The sequence below is a fragment of the Rhincodon typus genome, chromosome 14 (genome assembly GCF_021869965.1).
Source record: "Rhincodon typus isolate 14 chromosome 14, sRhiTyp1.1, whole genome shotgun sequence".
Taxonomy (NCBI): Eukaryota; Metazoa; Chordata; class Chondrichthyes; order Orectolobiformes; family Rhincodontidae; genus Rhincodon; species Rhincodon typus.
The window spans coordinates 17,523,710-17,539,648 of record NC_063345.1 but is presented as its reverse complement, the minus strand read 5'-3'; the positions used below and the strand labels follow the sequence as shown (position 1 = coordinate 17,539,648).

Sequence of the window (15,939 nt, the reverse complement as noted above, 5' to 3'; positions counted from 1 at the left end):
AAGCGTCGGTATGTTTTCCCGCCTGGTTTTTAAACTCTGGGGTCTGTTGCGATGGATTGCCTCACTTCCGGGTTTCCTCCATAGTGGAATGTATATAGGGTCGAGTTCAATGTGTTTATTATTAGCCTGCTTCGTGGAGTGCCATGCTTCCAGGAATTCTCGTGCTTGTCTCTGCCTAGCCTGTCCCAGGATCTTGGTGTTGTCGAAGTCGAAGTCGTGGTTCTCCTTGTCCATGTGGATTGAGATGAGTGAGTATTGGTTGTGTCTTTTTGTAGCCAGTTGGTGTTCATGTACTCTTGTTGTTAGTTTCCTTCCTGTTTGTCCGATGTAGTGTTTCTCGCAGTCTCTGCAGGGGATCTTGTAGATGACATTGGTCCTGTCCATGACGGGGAGTGGGTCTTTAGTTTGGGTGAGCACTTGTCGTAGGGTTGATGTGGGTTTGTGTGCCACTCTGATGCCCAGCGGTCGTAGAAGTCTTGTGGTGAGTTCTGCCGTGTTCCTAATGTAGGGTAGTGTGATGAGTGTGTCGGGGCGTGTAGAATCTTTCTGATGCTGTGCCTGTAGGCATCTCCTGACCCAGTTCTTTGGATATCCATTATCCTTGAACACTTGGAAGTGTTCTTCCCCTTGGTGGAGAGATCAATGACCAGGGGTCGTAGGTTTAAGGTTAGGGACAGGAGTTTAGAGGGAATGTGAGAATTTTATTTTTTCACCTAGAGGATGGCGGGGATCTGGAACTCACTGCCTGTATGGGTAACATTTGAGAAATGGTTAGATGTGACCTGATAGACAAAGCAAATGGACAAAACTGTGGTAGATGGAGTCCAATGTGAACAAGTGTGAAGTTTTCCATTTTATACTGAAAAAAGGATAGATCAGGGTACTTTCTAGATGATATGAAGTTAAGTACAGTGGATGTCCAAAGAGAGGTCACAAACATGTACTGAAAGTAACCAAGCAAGCTAAGAGAATGCTTGCCTTTATAGCTAGAGGATTGGAGTACAAAGGTGAAGATATTACACTGCAGTTACACAAAAACCTGGTTAGACCCCATTTGAAGTACTTTGAGCAGATCCAGGCACCACAACTTTGGAAAGATATATTGGCCTTGGAGGTAGTTCACATAGGTTTACAAGAATGATTCCTACACTTCAGCAGTTAAGTTATGAGGAAAAAAATACACAAATTAGGCCTATGTTCTCTCGAATTTGGAAGGATAAGGAGAGATTGATCGAAGTCTTCAAGGTATTAACTGGAAAAGCCCAGATAAAGATAAATTATTTCCACTGGTTAGGGATTCTAGAATCAGGAGGTATTGTCTGAGAACTAGGATCAGACCATTCAGGAGAAATATTAGGAAGTGCTTCTACACACAAAGGATGGTAGATGTTTGGAAACCTCTGCCACAAGTGGCAATGGATGCTGGATCAGTTGTTAATTTCAAATCTGAGATAGATTTTTTTTGTTAAGCAAAGGTGTTAGGGTATATGGTCAAAGACCATATTGAGTTATCAGATCAGCCATGGATGGCTCAAGGGGCTGAATGGCCTACTGCTGTTCCAATGTTTCTATATGTACTTGTGATACCAAGGCTGTGGGCCAAATACTGGCTTTTGAGATTAAAGTAGTTAGGTGGTTGTTTTGACTAGTGTGGACACGATGGGCCGAAGAGCCTTTTACTTTGCTGTAGATTTCTATGCCTCTATCACTGTGATTCTATGAATTACTTGATTGTTGCCTGGCACTTCTGTAGTACAAATTTTGACTGCCAGTTATCAGCTCGCCTGTTGTCCAGGTCATGCTACATATTGACACTGACTGCTTCAGTATCTGAGAAGTTGCAAACAGTGCTGATACCTGCCAATCATCAGTCGACAACCCCACTTCTTATGACCTTATGAAGGAGGAAAGGTCGTTGAGAAAGTAGTTATAGATTGTTCAGTCTAAGACACCACCCTGAGGATCTCCTCCATTGATGTCCTTAATCTGACGTGATTGACTTCAAAGAACAACAACCATAGTTTGGATGGAGCATATCTTGTCAGATTTCTGACTCAATATGTAGATAGGATGACTAGAGGGGGGCCATATTAGATTTGGTGTTTGGCAATGAACCAGGCCAGGTGTCAGATCTCTCAGTGGAAGAGCATTTCGCTGATAGTGATCACAACTCTCTGACCTTTACTATAGTCATGGAGAGGGATAGGAGCAGACAGTATGGGAAAGTATTTAATTGGGGGAGGGGGAATTACAATGCTATTAGGCAAGAACTATGGAGTACCAATTGGGATCAGATGTTCTCGGGGAAATGCACGATAGAAATGTGGAGGTTGTGTAGGGAGCAGTTGCTACAAGTTCTGGATAGGTTTGTCCCATTGAGGCAAGGAAGGGATGGTAAGGTGAAGGAACCTTGGATGACAAGGCATGTGGAACAGCTAGTCAAGAGGAAGAAGGAAGCTTACTTAAGGTTGAGGAAGCAAAGATCGGACAGGGCTCTAGAGATCTACAAGGTAGCCAGGAAGGAACTGAAGAATGGACTTAGGAGAGCTAGAAGGGGGTATGAAAAAGCCTTGGCAAGTAGGATAAAGGAAACCACAAGGCGTTCTATGCTTATGTGAGGAACAAGAGGATGGCCAGAGTGAGGGTAGGGCCAATCAGGGATAGTGGAGAGAACTTGTGCGTGGAGTCATAGGAGGTAGCGGAGATCCTTAATGAATACCTTGCTTCAGTATTCTCCAGGGAGAAGGACCTTGACATTTGTGAGGACAGCATGAAACAGGCAGATATGCTCGAACAGGTTGATGTTAGGAAGGAGGATGTGCTAGAAATTTTGAAAAACATGAGGATAGATAAGTCCCCTGGGCCAGACGGGATATACCCAAGGTTACTTCAGGAATCGAGGGAAGAATTTGCTGATCCTTTGGCGATGATCTTTGCATCCTCACTGTCCACTGGAGTAGTACCAGATGATTGGAGGTGGCAAATGTCATTCCCTTGTTCAAGAAAGGGAATAGGGATAATCCTGGGAATTATAGACCAATTGGTCTTACTTCTGTAATGGGCAAATTATTGGAGAGGATTCTGAGAGATAGTATTTATAATTATTTGGAAAAGCACAGTTTCATTAGAAATAGTCAGCATGGCTTTGTGAGGGGCAGGTCATGCCTCATAAACCTTATTGAATTCTTTGAGGATGTGACATAACACATTGATGAAGGCAGAGCAGTGGATGTGGTGTATATGGATTTTAGCAAGGCATTTGATAAGGTCCCCCATGGTAGGCTCATTCAGAAAGTAAGGAGGCATGGGATTCAGGAACATTTGGCTGTCTGGATACAAAACTGGCTGTCCAATAGAAGACAGAGGGTAGTAGTAGATAGAAAGTATTCAGCCTGGAGCTCGGTGACCAGTGGTGATCCGCAGGGATCTGTTCTGGGACCTCTGCTCTTTGTGATCTTTATAAATGACTTGGATGAGGAAGTGGAAGGGTGGGGTAGTAAGTTTGCCGATGACACAAAGGTTGGTGGAGTTGTGGACAGCGTGGAAGGCTGTTGTAGGTTGCAACGAGACATTGACAGGATGCAGAGCTGGGCAAAGAAGTGGCAGATGGAATTCAACCCAGAAAAGTCTGAAGTGATTCATTTTGGAAGGTCGAATTTGAATGCAGAATACAGGGTTAATGGCAGGATTCTTAGCAGTGTGGAGGAACAGAGGGATCTTGGGGTCCATAGATCCCTCAAAATTGCTACCCAAGTTGATCGGATTGTAAAGAAGGCGTATGATGTGTTGGCTTTCATTGGCAGGGGAATTGAGTTTAAGAGCCGCAAAGTTATGCTGCAGCTCTATAAAACTCTGGTTAGACCAAACTTGGAATATTATGTTCAGTTCTGGTCACCTCATTATAGGAAAGATGTGGAAGCTTTAGAAAGGGTGCAGAGCAGATTTACCAGGATGCTGCCTGGACTGGAGGGCAGGTCTTATGTGGAAATTGAGGGAGCTCGGGCTTTTTTCATTAGAGTGAAGAAGGATGAGAGGTGACTTGACAGAGGTGTACAAGATGATGAGAGGCATAGATAGAATGGATAGCCAGAGATTTTTTCCCAGGGCAGAAATGACTATTACGAGGGGTCATAAATTTAAGGTGATTGAAGGAAGGTATAAGGGAGATGTCAGAGGTATGTTCTTTACACAGAGTTTGTTGGGTGTGTGGAATGCGCTGCTGGCAGTGGCAGTGGAGTCAGATACTTTAGACACTTTTAAGCAACTCTTGGATAGGCACATGGATGATAGTATAATGTAGGGTATGCAGGGTAGTTTGATCTAAGTAGGATAATAGGTCGGCACAACATCGTGGGCCAAAGAGCCTGTACTGTGCTGTACTGTTCTGTGTTCTAAGTTCTATCTTTCTTTGTGGAGAGCTTTTCCCAATTCCCATTGACTTGAGTTTTGCTCGGCTCCTTGGTCAAATGCTTGACTTTCACCTCACCCTAAAACTCAACTGTTTTATCCATGTTAGGACCAAGGATATTTTACATGTACTCGATGAGACCCCAGATTAATGTCCAATAGACAGTACCTTCAACAGAAGTTAACAGAATTGCCAGTTGACACTGTGTTCTCAAGTCTCTGACGTGAAATCTGAATTTTCGTCTGCCTGACTCAGAGACTGGAGCACTCCCATTGCACTCCTGCTTGCAGACAGTATAAAACTGAAAGAAATTATTGCCATTAGTGTGGATTTGAGTTCTGACATTCGTGCAGAGTTTGCATTAACTGGAACTTACATTAACTTCAGTAACTGCCAAAATCACAGTGGTATCCACATAATGCACACAAGACATTTGAAAAACCACAGAACACTTCTTCCTCGCTAATTATTTCTCCTTCCCCACACCAACCCCCAACAGGTAGCCCTGGGAAGCCAGGAACAGCAGGACTTCCAGGAATGCCAGCTCGTAGTGTGAATGTGGGCTACACGCTGGTAAAACACAGTCAATCAGATAGAGTGCCACCCTGCCCATTGGGAATGAACAGATTGTGGGAAGGATACAGCTTACTGTTTGTGGAAGGTCAAGAAAAGAGTCATGACCAAGATTTGGGTGAGTGCACGGATACCATGCCCCAGACCACCCCATATATCCAGAAATGCTGCTAGAGTCATTATATCGTTCCGGTTTCGCCTGAACAGTCTGCAAGTTTAATTAAATATCTCGGCGTGCCAAACCATTTCCTCTAAGTAGATCGGGTGTCTCAGTTTTTGCACTTTTGCTTTTCATCAGCAATAAACCGGCCCTTTGGGAAGAGACCACTGGGTGAAATTTCATCCTTCTACTGGTAAACACGCACCACATTGCATCACACTGCATGCAGTGGACCTGTGCACCCCTTACCCTATATCGTCTACAAGAGATACTTTGTCTGGTGTCTACAATTCCATTGCTGATGAATCGTTTTGAACAGTCTAGAGAGTAGAGTTTCCAACTCCAGCTGAACTTACCCTGGGAGATGTCATCATGTGACCTCCCACCTTCAACTATCACTCCCTCAGACGCCTGCCATTGGTTGCCAAATGTACCAATCATTGTGGAGCTCCACCTTCCCATGGATTTTCAATATGTCCTGGTTTTGAATTTTGAAAATCTGGTCACCCTAAAAACTGTGAAAACCAGAAACACATCAATATCATGACATAAAGTACCAAACCTCAGTGAGACAGTGTGAAAAAGCTGCAGTTTATGTCTCTGACATCAATATCCACATGAACCCAGTGTACCGTGGCTTTAACTCATCATATCTGAATTCTCGTAGTTCGTGGTCAAGTACCATGTATGAATCAATTCCACAGACAGGGATCTCAACAAGCATAATTTATTGCAAAAAAATTAACAGCAATAACAGAAAAAAAAAACACGAGTGAGAAGCAAGAATTCGCCATTTATCACTTGAACATCCTCCTCTGATTGGTCCAGTCTCTGCTGCTCTCTGGGGAAGAGAATTCCATACCCTAACAATCCTAAACAAACAGAATTCTCCTCATCTCCGTCTTAAATGGGAGATATCTAATTTTTAAACTGTGCCCCTAGTTGTACTGCATGGAGTAGAGTTCCCCATGCTGAAGGCAGTACCTTATCTGGAAGAAATGGGGCCTGAACTTATCTGATTACTGATTATGTTGTAAAAGATAATCATTGATGGTGAAGAATGAGGTTCATGTCATACACAATGGGTGGATATATTATTGAACCAGTGATCATGTGATATATTTTTGAAACCATGTGAGAGAATGTACAGTATGTGGTGTTAAAATAATCTTGTCTTTGCCCTTCTGCAGGAATGGCTGGCTCATGCTTGCCTCGTTTCACCACTATGCCTTTTCTCTACTGTAATGTCGATGAGGTGTGCCACTACGCAAACAGGAACGACAAGTCTTATTGGCTTTCTACCACTGCCCCAATCCCTATGATGCCCGTCTCCAACCAGCAGATCCAACGATACATCAGTCGCTGCTCAGTCTGTGAGGTGCCATCACAGGCTATTGCTGTGCACAGCCAGGACATAACCATTCCACAGTGTCCTGAAGGCTGGCGGAGTCTGTGGATAGGTTACTCTTTCCTCATGGTTAGTGCTAATTTCTTTTGGCGGTGATTGTTCTTGCCAGTGGCACTTCACTTGTGTTAAACAAGGTGCTGGAGGAATAGAGGGTTTGAGTCAGCAGCAGCAAGTAGTAGGCCAGCCCAGGAGTTAGCTCCTGAGGAGGCAAGACATTCTTCCAACTCTGCTGAGGGGGCCAGAGATGAGCAAGTCAGGAGCCCAGATACAAGAAGATATCAACTCACATGAAATCTATCCCAGTTTCTTTCTCTTTCCCACCTATTGGGCAGATTGTGTATTGCATTGTTGAGGTGTTCATTCTTCATATAGATAATGAGTGTCAACAAGTCATTTATCTTGGATCCAGAGTCAAACTCTGCCATGTCCTGTGCTGGTCTGTCTTGTATTTTACTGTTGTCCTTACACACCCACAAGGTTTGGAAGAAAGGAAGAGATGAATCAAGAAATAGACATTATAGGCACCACTAAACTTTGAGTTTTAAAGGGTGAAAGAGGAAAGGAAATGTGGAGGTGATAAGGTTATGTTGTTTGAACGAATGAATTTGAATATTTAAAATCAGGAGCAGATATTGTTAAAATACCATTTGCTAGTTTACATACCGAAGATAGCTACCCCCCTGCTTAGAAGTCACATTGGAGCTGTAGAGAACCTTGGTCATGCCTCAGCTGTGTGCAGTTCTGGTCACCACACTATAGGAAGGATGTGACTGCACTGCAGAGGATGCAGAGGAGATTCACCAGGATGTTGCCTGGGTTGGAGCATTTCAGTGATGAAGAGAGATTGGACAAGCGCAGTAAAAAAAAAAAAAAAAAAAAAAAAAAAACCAAAAGAACTGCAGATGCTGTAAATCAGGAACAAAAACAAAGATGCTGGAAAAGCTCAGCGGGCCTGGCAGTATCTGTGAAGAAAAAATCAGAGTTAACGTTTTGGATCCGGTGACCCTTCCTCAGAAGTTCAGGTTGTTTTCTTTGGGACAGACAAGGTTGAGATGTATAAGATTATGAGGGGCAGAGATAGAATAGAAAACAGCTGTTCCCCTTAGTTGAGGGGTTAATAACAAGGGGGCATAATTTTAAAGTGAAAGGCAGGAGGTTTAGAGGTGAAACTTTTTTCGCCTAGAGCCTGATGAGGGTCTGGAATGTACTGCCTGGGAGGGTAGTTGAGGCAGGAAACTTCAACTTTTAAAAAGTACTTGGATGAGCACTTGAAATGTCATAGTATTCATGGCTATGGGCCTAATGTGGCAAAGTGGGACTAGTGTAGGTAGCAGTATATTTTATGTGATACAGACTCGATGGGGCGAAGGGCCTGTTCTGTACTGTATGATTCTTCCCTAGTGTAATGTTAAGGGTATGCTTGAGTTCACTTGGTCAGTTCACCCCACTTTAAATTTTTTTGCTTGTCATGTCTTCAGTTAGCGTGACCTTTCATGCAGCTGTTGATCAACTGGGGGCCAACAGCTCTGCAGACTCGGCGCTGCCAATGGGAAGGGTGGCCAATACTGGTACTGCACCCAAGGTCAACTGTGGACCTGGAGCTCCAGGATCTCCAGGCAGGCCCCAAGAAGGGTCCTGTGCAGGACAAGTAGAGGAGGCAGGTTTTGGGATATGTTAGACAGGGATGGGTGGTCAGGGGGATGCTGAGCGCGGGGCTGTCAGCTTTCAGTGAGCACCAAGACAGAAAGGAGGCAACCCACTTCACTGAGCAGCAGTTCACAGGGACAAACCTGCTATCTCCGCATTGGACACATGCCTGCCTGTTAAATCTAAACAGCACTGGGATGAAACCTCTCAGCATGCTTGCCTTCATTTGTCAGTGTGTTCAATATAGGAGTTGAGCTGTCATGTTGCAGCTATACAGGATATTGGTGAGACCACTTTTGGAATACTGCATTAAGTTCTGGTCTCCCTGCTGTAGGAAAGATATTGTTAAACTTGAAAGGGTTCTGAAAAAATTTACAAGGATGTTGCCGGGATTGGAAGGTTTGAGCTATAGGGAGAGGCTGAATAGGCTGGGGTTATTTTTTCCTGGAGCGTTGGAGGTTTATAAAACCATGAGGGGCATGGATAGGGTGAATAGCTAAGGTCTTCTTTCCAGGGTGGGGGAAATAGACGGCATAGGTTTAAGGTAAGAGAGGAAAGATTTAAAAGAGACCTAAGGGGCAACATTTTCATGCAAAAGATGGCGCATATATGGAAGAAGCTGCTAGAGGAGACGGTGGAGGTGGGTACAATTACAACATTTAAAATGCATCTGGATGGGTACGTGAACAGGAAGGGTTTTGAGGGCTATGGTCCAAATGCTGGCAAATGGGACTAGATCAGTTTAAGACAGCTGGTCGGTGCGGACGAGTTGGACTGAAGGGTCTGTTTCTGTGTGGAAAACTCTATGGTGCTGGTTGCCCCTCAGATGCTTCAATGAAGTCTTGGTGGATTAACACTTATAAAATTGCAGCATTGGAGGGGAAGGGGGAGATAGGCAACTGGTGCAGCATTGATAGTCGAGCAGCTATGATTCCAGTCTGCCTTTCCTTTCCGTGGGTGGTCAATAACACCCAGCCTCATCAGTGTGCTTTAGAGGTGGCGGTCATCGCTCAGAGAATGCAGTCGCTTGAAATATCTCTGTTGTCACTCACGTGGACTCTTTCTGCTTACAGCACACAGCTGCTGGTGCCGAAGGTGGGGGCCAGTCTCTTGTGTCGCCAGGGTCCTGCCTGGAAGACTTCCGCTCCACCCCCTTCATCGAATGTAACGGCGCCCGCGGCACGTGCCACTACTTTGCCAACAAGTACAGCTTCTGGCTGACCATCGTGGAGGAGGGCCAGCAGTTTGTGGAGTTGCCACCCTCGGAGACACTGAAAGCGGGTCAGCTGCGCACCCGGGTCAGTCGCTGTCAAGTCTGCATCAAGTATTTGTAGCAGCTGGGCTGGCTCAAAGCTGCCTGAGAGGCGTGACTGTTATTCTGCTGAGAGGCACAGAGGTCTTCCTGATGAATCAACAGCCAGCTTTACAAACTTTGTATATTCGGAAGAGACAGTTTCTAAAACAGATTGTATTTTTAAATAAAAGGCATAACTTGATTCCTACAACTATGCAAAGCTCCCCTGCGCCCCACTCGTGCACCCCTCTCCCTTTTTTTATTAACCTATTGAGCTTCCACTGAGCAAATAATAGACTGACTAAAGTCATTATTCACTGGGCCTGATCAAACCTATTTAGACGCAGTTTATTTTCAGTAGCTCCTTTAAGATTGATCTGATGCTGGTGCTATGCCTGAGTACAGTATGGACGGAGTTCACTACACTGTAAAAAAGGTGCAGGATGTTCTGTATTCATTCATGTATAGTAAAGCTGGGGAATGCCTTTTAAACTTCCCATGTACTTCTGATGGGCTGTGCCACTCTGTATGCCACCTCCCACTTGCACGAAAATGCCAGCTCTTCCACAGGCATTTTTAAAATTTGGGCATGGAGTTGAGTTCTTTTTTTAACACATCTCTGCCAATTGTTTTTGTTCATATTCCTAACAGTTCAGTGCAAACTGTTAATCCTCCTATAAATTATCCGAGGCATTATCACACATAGTGCCCTTCCCCAAGTTGGCATGATGCTAAAGCATTTTCTTCTTTGCCATTAGATTGCAACTTACCTCCATTGCAGCTTCCCTACTCTAAGCTGTGTCCCAAAAGGCTGACATTGGGATTGGGACAGAGGATGGTAAGCTTTAAGGCAAGGAAAACCATTTTACAAGTTTAGTCCTGAATACCTGAAGAGCTGTAATAATGTTACTCAGACACCAAAAACAATGACAAAGAAGACAGGCATATTTCAAAAATATTTTTGTTTATTGAATTCCTTCTTGGAAAGTACAATGTTAATAAAAGAAAAAAATGAAACAACCTGTTTAATTGCCAAAAAGAATGAATTTGATCAATTTAGATTGGGAGTCGCATGCATCTTTAATGATCGCATGTGATTCACAACCAGAAGTTGCAGACATGGAGACAGGGCATAGGAATGCTGAACAAAAAAGATCTGACAGTACAGAAAGTGGGTTCATGTCAATGTTATCTACTGAACATAAACTGGTCTATGTTTCAAAGGCTTTTATATATATATATATATATATATATACTGTAAATACATTAGTTTGCTTGATTGTGGAACTTGATTTTAAAAGATGTGTGCTGACCCACCTTCCCCATCCCCATTACAAAAAAACTAAAATTTACTCTCCTGAAATAGGAATGCTTTCTGTAATTCTCACAAAAAATGTGTTGTTTTATATATTCGTTGTGCAAGATATTTTTCTGCAATACCAACTTGTGTACGGGATTAGGTTTAAAGCTATCGCGTGCACTCCTTAGATCATGAGCCACATTTGAAAAGGGCTGGAGAAGGAATAGCAGGAAACTAAAAATATTGCGGAAGGTTCACGTTTACTTGTCACAAAGGTGCTCTTTTTGCAGTTCACGGCTACCTCAGAAAGTGAAATTGTTGCCTAACTTTCTCTCTGCTACCACAGAATAGGTTTGACATAGATGCAGTCACTGAAATCAATAAACACATGTGTACCTGCACTGATATATCTAACTGGCTTTCATTCATATTTGCACAATGGAGCTTCTATTTTTGTTTCTGCTGTTTATAAAACACAAACTTCTCATTGTCAAGTGGAGAGGTCATAAGTAACAACTCTACCAAAGACTGTTAGCAGCAGTTAATTAGCAGATTTATTACCTATAGCCAGCAGACGTAGTGAATTTTGTCAGCTACCATTAATCATTAGCCCAGAATTCTTTGACACAGAATTAAGTCCATCTTCTCCTCTCCTTACTCACAGGTCTAATTGGTTTTGGCACAGACAGATCCATTTTTGGTACATTTAACTGCTGTATTCACTGTTAATCATTACATAATAGAACCACATAAATCCCCAGATATACTCACTAAATGTGTTGCACTGGTTCAAATTTCAGTATTTAGCAATTGATACCAAAAAAAATGAATAGAAACAAATGTATTTGCATTCTGTTATTGATTAGAGCATGACAGCCAGTCAATAGAGAGGTGCCAACAGACAGGGAGGGCTTTGTTTTCCTATTTGCTTAGAGAAGAGATTTGGCAGTCTTAGATGAGAGCTCAGAAACGAACTGGTGCTTGGTATATAGATCAAATCCAATAAAAAGGGGTCTGTCACACCATAAACTGCAAATGCCAGAATTTTTGTTTCTTCAATCTAACACTGAGGAACTTTTGTTGAGTTGGTTGCATGTGACATCAGTTTGAGCCATATTTGTCACAATGCAAACTGCAGTGATTTATTGTCAGTCCTTCGCATTGCAGTGCAGGGTTGAATGGCTCCTGCACTTCGTATGCTATCAACTTAATGAACCACTGATCACTCCACTATTTACAAACCAAAAAAGCTTTGGGTCGCCAGACATTTTACTGAGTACAGAAACTGGCTTCAATGAAGTAGCTTTTAGTACTACAGTTGAGGGTTTTGTCTTTAATCAAGAATAAGCGATAAAGAAATGTCAGAGATAGAAAAGACAATTAGGCTGAGGCTGAATTTCAGCTGAAAAAGGACCTTTATGAAAAGCTCTGTTTTTGAATTTAGTAGCCAGTTCAAATGCACAGTATTGTAGGATCTGGATTTGCAATATTTTGCCATTTTTAAAAGCCAACTGAGAACATAAGAGGTCTGGTAAGGATTTAAATCATGGCTTAAGTTCTGAGGGTAGAATTTCCAAATCCTCAAATGACTTAAGAGAATATTGGAAAATTGTGTGCACTTCAAAACCAGACAGTGGCAAACCCCTATTGTGTCAAAGAAAAACATTTTTTAAACCCACAAATGTTTGTATTCAAAATGGTGCTATTTTACATTGCTTCGTTGCACTTAGAAGATTCAACTCCATTTACTTCTGGCAGGGCATCATGTGCTCAGTATGTAATCTCTTGAACATGCTTCTGAGTCCATGAAAACTTCAATCACCACCCCAATCAATTTGGGAAGAATGTACATTTCAGAATTTGGATGAATTGCTTTTAATTGTACTCTTGTCATTGTATCTGGAAATGATTTATTTCTGATTTTAAAGAAAATAATTCCAAATTTCAACTCCTATTTTTGTTGTTACTTAATGCTTAGTCACAAAGAATTATTGCTGGCAGGTTTCTATTTTAAATGGCTTTTGGTACTACTGAAATTTAAAATTTTAATACTTGTACTAAAAAAATACCATGAAGCTATAGAAATTCAATTAATAATTGTTTAAACAAATAACTGAATGTTAAGTGCTAGTAAGGCAACATTGCTTTCCCAAGACCAGCAAAGTTGCAGAGATATATAAACTGCCAAATGAAAGTATACAATAAATTCATGTATTCTTGTCAAAAGAACTCTGTAAAATCTCCTCTGTCTGCTGACTGTAAGGTACTTGCCTAAAATGTACTTGAGTTAGTCTCAACTGAGATCTTGGAGGATATGGGCAAAAAATGCAACATTTTCCTAAATTTGGCACTAATTGGCAGTTCTGCTACAAGTAGAATGGGAGTGATAAATCACTGGGTTTTGAAGTCCTTTCCTATGACTGGCATGAAGGCATCTGGCTGGAACAGAATATGGAAAGCTCAACCAAGCTGGAAACATTTGAAACAAGAGGCTGTCAACTCTCCAGTCTGGAATGATTGTGTCCAAGGCATTTCTGGATTTTGAAATTTTCTGGATTATAGAATGATACTGGAAGGTCTAATCACGAAGTGTGAGATCAGAAAACAATGTAGATGTAAATATTTGCATAAACCGAAACAATGATAAAAACAATCAATTTCCTTATTCAAAGAACTTTCCTGGTTTTACTCCCAAAGTATTGTACTAAAATGATGCCTATGACATTGAACAAATGCTGAAAACATTTTCAAATAATGTATTTTTTCTGAAAAACAGATTTTTGGATTAGAGAGATTAGAGTGTACTAGATTTCCAATTTGGGGGAAATATTTCATTTCCTAAATGAAAGGCCAGTACTGACCAGTAGATTAAATAGTTATTTTATGTGTTGTGAAATTCCATGTAATATTCCCTATCTGAATGAGTCAGAAAGTTAAGGATTGAATTAGAAATGCCTCCATTGCCATACAATATAAATGTACATTCATACTAAATTGGCATCATCTGAGGTAATACACAAAGGAAGACTTTTCTCTCGCGCAGGTGGAAACACCAGTGATCTCCTTCTCCTTAGCAAAAGCCATGCTCTGAGGAAGAATGGGTTAGTTATAGCTCTTCAGGCTTTTGTTCTGTTCAGGAATTTTTTATGCATAGCTGCACAGAAGTGCTAAATTTACCTTATACTCCCATTTCTTTTAATTATACTGAGCAAAATGGGATCTAAAACTTGATGAAAACATTTGACTAAACTATCTTTTATATGCTTTTTAGTGGTCTTTGTTTTGCTGATGCAAAAGTAGCTCATTGGAAACCTAACCTATTTGTCTCTGATTGGAAATGATTTGCTCAATGGTCTGCCTGCTCTATAGCTGAAGGAAATCTGAGCTGAAGGAAGGTTGATGTTCTTCCCAGTTTTGGAAGTCTGTGAGAAAATTCAACACTGACCAGGATTCCATTGATGCTGTTCTAGTCAGGTCTAGAGTATGGTTCTAAGGTAAAACAAGATACAAGTAATTTTGCTGGAGAGACAGATCAAATCTGACGAAAATACCCATTAAATAATTTCTTTGGTTGTTCAAATTTGCAAGAAATTCTGTATGATACCTTTGGAAAAAACAAAATCTCCCAAAAATAATTGCTCAATATACAAAGTTGTTATAAAGAATTGGAATCAGTAAGATTTGATAGTATAAAATAAAACAATCTTTCTCTCCCTTTTCTTTGTGCAGCTGTCAATTCCATTCAGTTAAAAATATGTTGGCCCTTTATCAGAAATCTACAGTTCTAATACAATAATGTAGTATCTCTTCCATAAACAACACTGGAACTAATTAGAACACACTGGAGAGATAACTGGGTAGGATCAGCTGTCATATTTGCAATGGCTTCCAGAGATTCTGCAGTGACAGACTTTCTTGTGTTCAAATTTGATGATTGCCCCTTGTAATGATTTGGAAGAAAGCCAACATCTATGGATTGTCACTATCTCTTTTGTCTTGGTGCTAATAGTCATCATCTTAACAGTACCTAGTCTCTATGCTGAAAGTACAACCTGCTCCTGTGACTCCTGTTTGAGTGCTTAATTTTCTGCCAGATTTGTTGCATTTTCTTAATGAATATTATTAATGGAATTTTTTTTGCAGCTAAGTATTTATTAAGCAGATGATTGCCAAAATCTGTTCTTCCCATGTTGGACTTATTGGAGCCATAACTGGGGAAACAATTGTATGTATTGTGAATGTTCTGGACCCTAATTCTTGACTCTTCATGGTGCTACAGTTGTACCAGGAGTGGGTGTGAGTGTCCATTTTAGTAACATTCCAATAAATCATTATACTTTCTTCTTATGCTTAGTACCATTTTGCTTTTCCCTTCACTTTTTAGCTCTCTGATTTTTCTTTCCCTGCACTCTTCACGGGAAATAGTCTGGCTTGTTTTTACTGTACTCATGAAATGGCGTAAATTGAGAAACAATTTCGGAAGTCCTTAAGTAGGGGATTTCAGTCAGAATGCTGCAGTATGTAATTCAGGATCTCCTGGCATATGAGTGTAGCTTTTTAAAGTGTATTGTCCAACTGGAAACATACAACAGGCGTTCTAAAGTAATGATACGAAAGAACCACTTTTACATCAGCCAATTTGCTTTTCTATTGATGTTGCCCTTCCACTGCACTCCTTCATTTTTGCACACTGAGTGTAGTTGTTAGGAGATCAAATCAAATAATATGTTAGCCTCAGTAAATTTTGTGTTCTATGCAATCCTTTAAACAATCATTATGTTTTAATCATTTAACAACTGTGTGGAGATAACTGAATAATTGATGGGCTGTATTAGGTTTGAAGGATCGAACCAGTGTACTAATTCTGAATAATAAACTTTTCATCAACTTCACATTTTGGTGGACTGTTTTGTTCATTTAATCATTGTACGTAAAAAATTTTAAGTGTGGGGACAGGAACTAAGGACGGAATAATTGGGTCACACCGTGTCCTTTTTACAGACACTTAAAGGAAACTGAAAAATCCAATATGGCAGAAAAGGTGGGCAAGCTTATTCCAGGTTGGATATGTGCACATGGGCTCTTCCAGGGTATTGAATTCCTTTTGCACATGCAAAATGATATCACAGGCTGAGGGCCTCTTTGCAAA

The 15,939-nt window shown here is 41.3% G+C and overlaps 1 protein-coding gene across 5 annotated transcripts in view; it reads left to right on the top strand.

Annotated features, from left to right (window-relative positions):
• Window positions 1-15,682, top strand: part of col4a6 (collagen, type IV, alpha 6) — a 380,416-nt gene extending 364,734 nt beyond the window's left edge. For all 5 annotated transcript variants that reach the window (XM_048605112.1, XM_048605109.1, XM_048605111.1 and 2 more), the window contains 3 exons: window positions 4,908-5,099; window positions 6,332-6,618; window positions 9,270-15,682. In XM_048605112.1, the coding sequence (XP_048461069.1) occupies window positions 4,908-5,099; window positions 6,332-6,618; window positions 9,270-9,530 (740 nt within the window). In that variant the 3' untranslated portion in view covers window positions 9,531-15,682. The remainder of the gene's footprint in view (window positions 1-4,907; window positions 5,100-6,331; window positions 6,619-9,269) is intronic.
• Window positions 15,683-15,939: the final 257 nt, after the last annotated feature.